General features: G+C 33.5%; 1 protein-coding gene across 1 annotated transcript; it reads right to left on the minus strand.

The window, feature by feature from the left end:
* Nucleotides 1-2531: 2531 nt before the first annotated feature.
* Nucleotides 2532-3947, minus strand: LOC145333214 (uncharacterized). Its single transcript, XM_080178358.1, has one exon. The coding sequence runs from the start codon at nucleotides 3945-3947 to the stop codon at nucleotides 2532-2534; it is 1416 nt and encodes a 471-aa protein (XP_080034484.1).
* Between the last annotated feature and the right edge of the window lie 9218 nt (nucleotides 3948-13165).

A 13165-nucleotide genomic window follows, 5' to 3' on the forward strand; every position in this document is an offset into this window, starting at 1 on the left:
ATTCGTGTAAGTCTATCATGGTCTAAGCTGAGATATTTGATAGTACTGTACATCATGTAGTTCTTGGTGCAAAGAACTAGGAAGAGGGTGTTGAGAAAGACTACACCAGGGACCATAGTTGTTAGAAGACTGCAGGCTAACTGGGTGTCCTGATGGATTTCAAATATTTATATTTCATTGTAATTTGCTTTGCTGAAATAATGTAAAGATAACAAAAATTTTACTTTTAGAAAAGCTGTATAAAATTCTAACTGCAAAACATATTGTCAACCATTAGAGAGAAAGAGAAATATAAATAAAAAACACATTCACTGAGCAGAATGTGGCTATTAAAATGTTTTTTTTTCATTGTTAAAAGGTTAGCAATATAAATCATACAAACCTGCAATTATCAAAAAAACACACAGAAGGATAGACAGACACAAACACTTGGAAAGCAGCTTTGATAATAAAAAGATAAATAATTACAGGGCATAATAACACCTAATTTAATTAAATGATTCTTCAATAAAATTAAACAATGGTATAAAATGTTGGCATCCCTGAGTGTACCAGTTCTTGACAGTGTCAGGAAACAGCTGATGTATGTTGATGATGATCATATAACTTGACATCAGCGCACCACCTTTACAATTTAAGAGTTGCCAATTTTAGGACGACTTTCCATTTTATTTTTTAATAAGTAAAAAAATAATTGTAGGAAATTTTTTAGAAGTGATTCCTCTTGGGATGATGTAGGGGACCTCAAAAATAGCCTGGACCTGCAAAAAGCTACCTTGTACTGGAGAACTATATTGGTCAAGCGGTTAGCGGATTCTTAAGATACATATTTGCATCCGTTTTTTTCTATAATGGATAATATTTTTCTCTGATGCATGGCAACCCTACCTGTGACCATGAGTGCTCTCATCAAGAAGGTGATCAAAGTTTTCTGAGTCTCCATGAGTGATCCATAATAGTTGTAGATGAAGATATTACAGGTCAGGGAGAGAACAGAGGTGATGATGTCAATGATAACGCGAACAAACAATGGCATGAAGGGCATTTCTGTAACATGAAAAAATATATTAAAAGAGGGATTTATAAGCAAGACATCCAGTTGAACCTATGTGTGAATTTAATGCAATGAACTAAAGATATTTTATTATTTTATGTTTTTATTTTCTCAAATATGTTTGAAATATTTTAAATTTATAAGAACAAGTGAATTCTAATAAATATAATTAATCAAAAAGTATTCAATTGATACATATAAAATTTATAATTAAAATTTATAAATCACTAAACCTTTCCTTAGACATTAAAAAAAAGATTAAAACATTTCTACAATTTTCAGGATAAGATAATTGATGATAAACTGATTTAAATATTATCTCCAATAATGATAAACCAAAAAAAATTTTAGTTAAAGTTATTGGTTGAAATATTTAGACACTGCTGGTTTGTGTAATCCAATCAAGATTTAACAATTATCCAAAGTTATTAAGTCAAAGAATAAGAAAACATGAAAGTCCTGTCATTACCTGTAGTACATACAATGAAACCAATGATTACTGCAGGAAGATACCTTATCATCTTAAACTTGGTAATCTAAAGTTACATTTGTTTTGGTTCCATTGGAATTCAGCCCACACGGGATTCAACCCACGGAATTCAGACCAGCGGGATTCAACCCAACAGAATTCAGCCCACACGGGATTCAACCCACGGAATTCAGCCCACACGGGATTCAACCCATGGAATTCAGCCCACACGGGATTCAGCCCACGGTATTCAGCCCATACGGGACTCAGCCCACGGAATTCAACCCACACGGGACTCAACCCACGGAATTCAGCCCGCATGGTATTCAGTCCATACGGGACTCAACCCATGGAATTCAGTCCACACGGTATTCAGTCCATACGGGACTCAACCCTCGGAATTCAGTCCATACTGGACTCAACCCACAGGATTCAGCCCACGGTATTCAGCCCATACGGGACTCAGCCCACGGTATTCAGCCCATACGGGACTCAACCCACGGAATTCAGCCCACACGGGACTCAACCCACGGAATTCAGCCCACACGGGACTCAACCCACGGAATTCAGCCCGCATGGTATTCAGCCCAAACGGGACTCAACCCATGGAATTCAGTCCACATGGGATTCAACCCTATATTAAAATTTTTAAAATAATTCTTAGATTTTGTAATACTTTGTTGGTTATTCCAGCCTGCACCACGAGGAGGTCAAGTATTTAAGCAAGCCATTTAAATTTTTTTTGTAATTTTTTGTTGTTTTTTTTGTTAAATTTTTATGTAATTTTTTATAATTTTTTTTTAAAAAAATTTTGTAATTTTTTTTTTTTTTTTTGTTTTAGGTAAAAAAAATATTTCATGTTTTTTTAGCCATTTAAATTTTTTTTGATATTTTTTATTATGTTTTTTTTTGTAAAATTTTTTTGTAATTTTTTTGAATTTTTTTAAAAAAAAATTTTGTAATTTTTTTGTATTTTTTTATTTTTTCTAAAAAAATTTTTTTAAAGTTTTATGAGCTGAAAATATGAGCCACTGCACTCAAATAAGCCATTTTGTCTGCCTCTTCGTTATAAGAGGCGATTTTTGTGGCAAGTCTCTCTGTTAAAAGGACATATTTCAATCTTGGTGCAGGGTTGTTCACAACCTGGCTGTCAGCCCATGTTTTTCTGTGGAGTGCCATGTCTTTTTTCAGGCCAGATAGCACCTTCCACAATGATGGATGTTTGGCCAGGAAGAGAGAATTCAGGGCATTATGATATCCCTCTACTGCATTGGTTGTTCTTGGCAACTTATTTTCGGGATCTCTGAAGTGATTCCACATTGCAGGAGGAAACCTTGCATCAGCCCTCTCTCTATTCTCACCCATGTCCATACCACGTATATAAGTTAGTTCAAAGTAGTAACACAGTTCATCCACCCTCTCCAACTCTGGAAATCTTGCCATGAGGTCCCTGAATTTAGCTAAAATATCTTGAAACCTTTGAAGAACTTCCTCCTCGGGTACAAAAGACAGTGCAAGCAAAGATTTAACAGCCATATTAAATTCTACATTTGATTCATAGCTCCTCTTTAGTCCAAGTTGATTAACTTTCTTGTTGAGATTTTGACCCTGATGGAATAGACAGCCTTTAATTCTGCACCCTTCAAACACTGATCTAAATGCATTTGATGGAGCAACCTCAAAATCTACTAGTATAGTGATTGGACTGGCCTGGAAGATGAGATTTTTAAGTTCTTCAAATGCTCTAACGTATGTAACTTGTTGTTTATCAGGTAATAAAAAATACACACAAGGAGGATAATTTACACCGATTTTACAGTGAATAGTATATAGCTGATAAAACATATCTGGGCTAACATCAAAAGTGCCATCACCAAGCCATAAGTCTGCTCCTTCAAGTACATCCAATAATTCCAGTTTTCCCAAAATGAGAAATCGCTTAGGATCCTCTGAACCAGAATCAAATAATACTACATCCTGAAATTCCTCAGGAATATCAAATACCCTTGTGTGAGGGTTTGGTTCCACTGGATTTGAGGCTCTCCTTTTACCACGGACATTGTCATCCAAGGTTGATCTCTTAGGAAGCCTCAGTAGAACATCCATGGGCACATCTTCCAAGGCAGAAGAAACAATGGACCGTGTTGTGTCCATGCTTGTTGCTGCCTTGGTGCGCACATCAGATTGAATCTTCCTGATCATTGGAATTAAAGGATCACCTGAGTGGGAGTGTCTATCATTTCCTTTTCCCTCCATAACCTGCCCATTGAGGGTTTTAACAGTTGCAGGACATTTGAATTTAACAAACTCTCTGCATCTCCATGTTCTGGACCCATCTCTGCCTCTTCTATCCTTTCTTTCAATATAGTGATGGCCATTAACAAGGATTACATTCCCTCCTCTTTCAGTTGTAGAAGTTTCCATAGTTCAGTAGTTTGAGAAAATAAAGTACATAGAATTTCATATAACACATGAACAACATATAAATGTAAAATACATTAAATATTTATTTTTCAATTTTTTTTGTAAAATGAAAGTTATTCAAAATATTTCATATAAACAAAATCAAGTTTCAGAATTAAAAAAAATTTTTTTTTTATAAACTTAAAGCCTAAATTCTGTTAGTTGAATCCTGTATGGACTGAATTCCATGGGTTGAATCCCGTATGGGTTGAATTCCGTGGGTTGAATCCCGTGTGGGCTGAATTCCGTGGGTTGAATCCCGTATGGGTTGAATTCCGTGGGTTGAATCCCTTGTGGACTGAATTCCGTGGGTTGAATCCCGTGTGGGCTGAATCCCATGAGGGTTGAATATCGTGTGGGCTGAATTCCGTGGGTTGAATCCCGTGTGGGCTGAATTCCGTGGGTTGAATCCCGTGTGGACTGAATTCCATGGGTTGAATCCCGTGTGGGCTGAATTCCGTGGGTTGAATCCCGTGTGGGCTGAATTCTGTGGGTTGAGTCCCGTGTGGGTTGAGTCCCGTGTGGACTGAATTCCGTTGGGTTGAATCCCGCTGGTCTGAATTCCGTGGGTTGAATCCCGTGTGGGCTGAATTCCAATGGAACCATTTGTTTTATATCCATAAAAATCAAAATAGCAATTAAATATGTATTTGATATATTTATCAATTTCTTCAGATGACAAAAATCGCAATTTTCTTCAAAATCAACTTATAGTAGATGATTTTTAAAGATCTATTTTCTTAGATTAAAAGTTTTGCTCAGTCTTGGAGCCCGAAAACTTAGTGGGAGTGGAATTAAATTAGTCAGGGATCTAAAGGGATAGGATAATGACCGATACATTGTGGTATATCCACAATGATAATACACAAAATTACCCCATCTTTAGATTAAGAGTAGTGGTTGACACTCAACATAATAAACCTAACAGTCAAAATTCAATATAGGTCCCAAATGTTGTAAAGTTGTAGGGTGGGAAATGGGTTGCTGGTTTAATGGATATAAAATATACTTGTATATAATGATAGGAAAAATATTGTCGTCAATTTAGCTTGCTAACATGAAACTCATTTATTGGTCAGCTTGTTCTTCCAGTAGGTCGGGAGGAGATGGGATAAAGGGGGTGGAATGAGTGAATTGTTATTTTAGCCCGCTGCAAGTTTCACTTTATTAGAGAACATAAAAATCTGGTGTAAGATCCAAGTAATAATATATCCATTGCTTTTTTATTTCTAGTGAAAATATCTCGTAACCCAGGAGTAGGACTAGGGCAGTTACCCTTATCCACGAAGGTCTTTTGCCTATAAAAAATGACCAATGATAAGCCAATACACATACTAAATTACTATTGGCAGGCCATTTTCCATTTAAATTGACCAATGGTAGGCCAGTATGACATAATTTTTTTATGGGCTTTTTTTAAAAGCTTCACTTATCAATATCAATTGTACAGTTATGCAATTCCTGAGCTTTTAAGTGAAAAACAAAACAAAAAAGGAATAAAATGAGAGAAAACCATTGCCCTCAGTTCTATACTAAATGTTTAACTAAACTAAAAATTTTCCCACTTAAACTAGTACCGAGTCGTAGAAAATGATAAATATTCACAAATTTTAATTGTGTTAGGTTGGTGTGCTTTCTAGTTCTACATTGCTTTTAAAACATCTTCTATTTATATCAAATTGGATAGATGATGGGTTCGAATCTCGGCCAAAATCGCCTACTAACTAAAGACGCTAAGAGTTGTACCTACTGATGTTATATCCAATGCACGACATTAAGAGTAAGAATAGGGGGAATGGCTTGTCCCAAAACATGCACAACTTAGTATCATGCACAAATTCAGACTTTCAGACAAAGGTCGTGCAATCAAAGGGTTGGTTATCTTCAACAGTTGGGGTGTCAATGACTAGAGTGTAACATTTCAACTATGTCCTATTTACTATTATTTAAAGTAGTATAAGATTTATGTTTCTAACGAAGGATCTCGCTAACCACTGAACAGATATGGGATTCCTTTATAGTGAATCTACGTAAAGGTATTAAGCTATTTTAAAGAAGGGTAACTCCTCACTTCAAAGAGATATGACCCCGAGAAAAAAAAAATGCTCCTGAAACTTTTTTTACTTTCTTTTTTTAAGATTGATATGGGGCGAGGTCTACTCCTTTTCCTCTCTCAAGTGCCCCTAGAGGCCTCTAGGTGGGGGGGGGGGGCGTAGCCGCAAGTGTACTATTCAGGTGTAGCTCTACGTTGTTAACAACCGATCTCATGAGTTAAATGGTTAAATTACCTGAATATTACTCCATATTTCTGACAAGAGCAGAACTAAATTTAGAATTTCTTAGGTTGTTTCATTATACCCGTTTATTTCAATATTTATAAATTTGTTTAGTGAGGAGTAAATAATTTTTTTGAATTGATCCCATTAAACTTTAATAAATTCTAAAACTTCAATTATTGTTATATTGATCTTCTACTTACAATAGGATTAGCAATTTTACTTTTATTTAAAATGTAAAAATTTAAAATATGCTTTTTAAAAGTGAAGTTTTTCTCAAATTAGAGTCTGTACGTCCATATGTTACAGTTAGCAATTTTATGAAATTTGGGCAAGTTAGAATTTTCTAATAATTTCAAACTTTGAATAATGATTTCTGTAACATATAAAAACGATTTAGAAATCATAGCAACTCTATTATCGTTGCCAGAAAGTCTGTACGCCTATTTAATACCTGTAGTTTTTAATTTAAAGTATCAGAAGGAAAAATTTTATCGCATCGTATTATAGTCTAGACATCATTCCGAGGATATAAAAAGATTGATTACATCCAGTTTTGTTAGCCCTTTGCTTACTTGGGATTAGCAAAGCTGGTTTTAATTGTATGACATTTCAATATTCATGAAAAAAATGTTTGATATACGATGCTATGCATGGTCTTTCACAGGTTCTAATCCAGTGGATATCAATTGGTTTGGCAGCCATACTGGAAAGGATTTAATAGTTATTTCTTTCATCGTATTATAAACCGCTTTCCGCGGATATAGAACGTACAATTATAAGATTAAAACTATTTTTTTAGCCCCGAGTTGCCGAAGGCACGGGCTAAAAAAAACTAGCTTTGATCTTATGATTGTACATTTCTATATTCGTAGAAAGCTGGATATAATACGATGATAGACATAGTTTTTTCGTATGGATGAGAACCGGTTCCTATCCACCGTTTTCGAATGAATACGAGAAAATCAATTTTATCGACATTGACTCTTCCCTTCTTTAAACATTTGAATTTTTTTTCAACTATGGGGAATGCATTGCACAACCTTTCTCAAAAGGCAATTATGAAATTCATATGTTGGTATTGAGTCCCAAAGGGATTTATTTTTATGTGGAATGAAAGTAAAAATTCTTGTACTATTTGTGTATTTTAAGAATTTACTCTGGCGCATGAGATATGCATCAAATATTTTTATGGAAATTTCTCAATTAATGAAAGTCAACTTGATATATTACGTCCATTGCCCCTAGTGTCATTTAAAATTATTGTACAAATAAATAAAACAAGGATGACAACATCCATAAAAGCGAAGCACTGAAACGGTAGGACAAACGGACATTAACACTTGTATAGTGCCTGAACTGAATAATCAGAATATAAAAGAATCGAAACAGTCGAAGCAAAATTGTAAGTAAATTTGTTCAAAAACTGCTTGATACGGGATAATGTTTCTGGACATACTTACATTTTTAGGACTTGATTATAGAGTTGCTTCGCTTATACTATTGTTCTTTGTTGTCCCATGAATCAATATACAAAAAATTAGATCAAACGGATAACTAGATCACATAAAAATTTGTTGTTAAAAAAGTAGAAAAATTAACATGTTTAAAATGGACGTACGGACATTCTGGTAATGATTATAGAGTTGCTACGCTTTCTAAATCGTACCTAACTACTACAGAAATCATCATGCACAATTGAAAATCGATAGGACAATTCTAACCTGCCTAAATTAACGAATAAAAGCTAGCTATCACGGACGTACGAACGGACCGACCCTAATTATAGAAAAGCTTTTAAAAACACCTGTCACCTGTTTGAATTGAATCCCCTCTCCTCCTTGAAAATATTATGTTGGGAAAAAACTAGCATCACGATGTATAACATGTAAACAAAGAAACCTTCATAATTTCAGCATTATCTTATTATTATACTAGCGGCTTCACCCCTAACCTCTAGGGGCTTTGCCCCAAGAAGTTTGATCAAAACAAATTTTTCGTATTTTAGATTTAAAAGAAAAATTTTAAAAAAATTTCTTTGGGGGGGGGGGGGAAGGCGGAAGTCGCCTATTTTGATTTTAGAAATTTTTTTTAGGGGGGGGATTTTTCATTTTTTGGGGGGGTTGGGGGTGTCCCTCCCCCCAAAAAATAGTTATAAACCTTCCTGGGACTTATGAGAAGCTACTCTGTAAAGGAGAACCCGATCGGTTAAGCGGTTAGCGAGATCCTTCGCTACAAACAGACAGACAAACAAACAGACAGACAAACAGACAGGCAGAGAGACATCGTTCTACTTTGTATTATAGATTGGCAAATTTATGCATAAACGTTTCAACGGAAAAGTGTATTTATATATTTAGAATTCAAACATAAAAAGAATAAATAGGTGTCTGACTTCATGATCATTTAAAATTGCGCTAACTTTTGAATTTGTTTTGAACGTTATAGAATTCTAAAAGTCTTATGCTTTGGAAGTTTTCTACCGAACATATCAAACAGAGGAATGGATATAGAATAAGCGTGGATATATTGACAGGAGAAAATTTGTTGTCAATTTAGCTTGCTTATATGGACCTCATTTATGAGTAAGTTCGCTCATACAGTTGGAGGGGAGATCGATAAACACATACCAACCGATACAAATTTAAATTCTAAAAAGCACAGTATTTAAGTTTGCATAAAATCTTAAATTCTAAATTCGAGCAGTCAATTTGAAAAATACATGGTTTAATTTTAGATTTTTAAAAATATATTATTACTATTTTGTCTAATATTTGTACTATTGATATAAATTAGATATTAATACATGTATTAACTTATGTGAAGAAAAAGATACAACTAAGCATTTTTTTCTTTTTCTATTAATATGAAGAGATAATAGAGGAAAAAAGGATGACAACATCTATAAAAGTGCAGATCTGTTGTAAATTGTTTGAATTCCAAGATAATTAAGATTGAGATAATTACATTTTGAGATGTTGCTATCGACATTATCTATAAGTAGAACGATGTCTCTCTGAAGCTTAAGATCTCCATAACCGCTGAACCTATTAGACAGTACTCTTCAGGGAATATACCTACTGGTCCTGCGTTGGTTTTAAGCGATTTTCTTGGGGGTTGCGTTTGCTATACCATCCCAAATAATATTTTTTTGTAAACAAAAACAAATAAAGGGGTTGGCGAAGTTCCCAGGAAAAAAAATCCCCCCTTCAAATTTTTTTACGAATTACTAAAGTTATGTAGGGGCAAATCCGCAAGTATTAAACAAAGAGATGGTTTTCATATTTTACCTTGTTGCTATAAGCCCAGTTCACAAAAGTCAAAGGTCGACCTCTGAAAATTTTAGGTCAACCTATAGAAGCTTTAGGTTGACCGGTTTTTTAAAGATATTGTGGGTTGTACTTGTTTAGGTTGAATAGAGGTAAGATGCGTGATACACCTAAATTAAGAAAAGCTTTGCTATTAATAAGGGATGGGGAGAAGAATTTAAAAAATAAAAATAGATGATAATTTAGATGTATTCTATTATATAAAGTAGTAAGCGTTTTTTGTCTGTCCTGAAGGATCTCGCTAACCGCTGAACCGATATTGTTCTCCTTTACAGTGAAGCTTCTTATAGGCCATGGAAAGGTTTTAAACTATTTTTGGAGAGGGTGTCTTCATCCCCCCCCACACACAAAAAAAATATTTTTTAAAACTCTTTGAAACCCAAATTTAAAATGGGATGAGGTCGAGTTTTTCCCTTCCTACCAGTGCCCCTAGAGGCTTCTAGGGGCGTAGCCGCTAGTTCTCTATAAAAGTAAAACCAAAAGTTTTTTTATTTTCTCGTAATACAGTACAATGAACATTATTATTTTAACGAAATTAATTTTTGAATACTCAAATATTACAGCATAAAAGCTGTCCCTCATTTTTAATTAAATGGTGTATTTTCGGATAAAAATCTATGATTAGGTTGTTAACAAAACTAATTAACTATTATGTACAACAAGTAAATCTAAGGCTCCGCAGCGGGTGGGATAATAACAAGGATGACAACATCCATAAATAGCGAAGCACTAAAATTCATGGAAGGTCAAACAGACAAAATGAATGAAGATGTTCAGTTGATCAATGTGCAATAGTTCTTAGATATTGTGATAGTCCAAGACTGTCGCTTCCCAGAGAAGCTTTGCTACTAGCAAATTGAAGATAAGTTATCAGGTGTTCTAATCTCATCACAAAGATCCCTCAGCCAAACATCCATTGTTTTCATCGATGGATTAACACGGTCACCTACCTTGCCAGCAGATAACGGGGGGAAGGGGAACTGTAATTCTGTAATATAATTTTAGTTCTGAATAAACCTTCAATCTGTAAACACTTGAAGTATTTTGTTGGATAGAATCACTAGGCTAGGGGCTCTTTCGCCGGACTTCGCCAGATAGGGGCTTGAAACGCTTCACCCCTATTATAATATCACAAAACTTTTCTAAAATATTAATAAAAAATATTTTCAATGTCTTTTATGCATGACCTACAGACTGACGGACAAAGTATATTGTACGTTTGATGTTCATTGATACAGGGAATATACACCAAAAATTTCAAGTGTCTATCTTTTATAGCAGCCGAGTAAATGCATTTGATTTACTTTTAAAAGACAGCTAGATCACAATTATTTAATACCTAAATTTGCAACAACTATTAGTATTACTACACAGAAACTGCCAACTACAAAATATTTCCCCCTCAGGTGAGTTTGAACCTGCATCACTCAAATAAAGTATTCTAAATTCTATGGGTAAGCTATGGGAAAAGCTAATAAAAATATGTGATGAAACAATAGTATGCTCAATATTTGAATCAAGGACGTCCAAGGGGGGTGTAAAGTGGTAATTATCCCTCCCAAACGAATTTTTTCCATTCCCCCCCCCCCCCTCCCATTTAAAATTTACCCCTACCTCAACCATTTACCATCCCCCCAAAATAAATAATCTCTAACAAAAAAATTTTTTGGCGACCTTTGCACGCATTTTTACTACTAAATATTTCATAATTAGGTAGGTACTTTTTTACATTATTTAATAACCCCCCAAAAATTTACCCCTGCCAACAGATTTCAGGGGGGGTAATTACTCCCCCCCCAAAAGCTTGGACGCCCCTTATTTGAATCTTTGCATTGATTGTATGAATCTAAATTTCTATTTCTAATAGTAGAGTAACATTTAGTTAATGACATGTAAGACACTAAATTTGACATAAATTTGATATTTAGAAATCTTGATAAATATTTACTTGTTAATATTTGTAATTAAAATATTATTATTGCAGTGCTTTACATATTATAAATTAGTAAATTATGTGTGTGTTAACTAATAACTATATATTAATATATTATTCAATTATTGAATGAAAATGAAATGTATCTTTGTTAGTGTAACAGAATATATTATTCTTTAAATTAATATTACTTCTCCACATTTGGAAAAGTCTGTTGTCTGAATTAAATTCTGACAATATTTCTAAACATGTCCACAACACTCTAGTACATTAAGTCACCTTACAATAAATTTAAAATCTTAATCAACTTCTCTAAGTACTTTCCTATGTGTAACAATTATTTTTAATTCAAGAAAATATTGTTGGTTTATCATGTGGGGCAATGTTTGAGTATAGTACTTGATTAGAAAATCAAAATTTTGAATAGAAAATATTAACATTTATTTCAAAAAAATATATATATCCATTTATAGAGAGAAAAACAATTACCATATTCAACATCAATACAATACACCTATACATTACCATGACAAGTAGCCTAATGCTATGGTTTTTCTTTGAAAAAAAAACTAGAAAAACTAATGCCTGTCCAAAAAAAATTTCAATTGGTTCCCTCACATTGAATGGTTTGAAAAAGAATAACAAAGTAAGTAAGAACAGTGCTAAGAACTGATACAATAGTAGTTCTATCCACTGTAAAATATCCACATGCTGTGAATGGTTCAATATCATCAATTTCTTGAAGTAGAATAGAATACTCTTCTTTCTCTTTCTCATCAATAGTTGATCTCAAACCTGATCTTAAAAAATGAAAAGATAATGCTAGAATAATTTAACAGACTTGTAAGATTTTGTAAGGATGATAAGCATAACAATGGTTTAAAAGTCATGATTACCTTAATTCTGTTTTCAAGGATTTCACATCTTGATAGCAATTATCCAGAATAATAGCAGGAAATACAATACCAAATGTAGGTTCAATTATTTGACAAATTATACTTAGAATAATCATTAAGCTGTTAAAGTTATAACATTGTGTTGTGACTAGAAATTGTGTGGTACAAAAGCTAGAATTACAAGATATACAGTCATAAAAGAGTAAATTACCAAGAGACTTTTCTGACAGCAATTTCTAAAGTTATGGTAATGCTCAAGGTTCTTCTTGATTTGTTCAAATTTACGGCCTTTTATCTAGAAAATAAAACATACTACATTAGTACAATTATCACATATTTGTTAGAAAATGATATTAAAAAGAATTATTAAATTATTGTCAAGTACCTGTTGACATTGGTAGGATAAGAAGCCTGTTCCAGAAGCTATCAAAACCATTGTTATCATAAAGATTATCTTTTGCATGATGAAGGAAATTAAGTACAGTATACTGTTTAAAGTGCTTGTGTTAATTAAAAAATTTGCAATCATCATAATTATGTTTAATATTTCAATTACAAAAAGAAGAAACAAATTTAGAACAATTTTTAGTGTAAATTTTGGAGAACCAGAAACTGTTGAACAGAAAATTAACATAGATTTGCTGCAACATGGTAGAAGAGAGGTGATGCACATTTGAAGAATATTCATCAGTATTTGTACAACATATTGTAAAGAGCTGAAAAATATAATGTTACTTTGATAGTT

This window comes from Acartia tonsa, chromosome 12, assembly GCF_053477335.1.
Source record: "Acartia tonsa isolate MP-2025a chromosome 12, ASM5347733v1, whole genome shotgun sequence".
Classification (NCBI taxonomy): domain Eukaryota; kingdom Metazoa; phylum Arthropoda; class Copepoda; order Calanoida; family Acartiidae; genus Acartia; species Acartia tonsa.

Coding starts and splice junctions, on each gene's coding strand:
- LOC145333214 (XM_080178358.1), bottom strand. CDS start 3,947: ATGGAAACTTCTACAACTGAAAGAGGAGGGAATGTAATCCTTGTTAAT.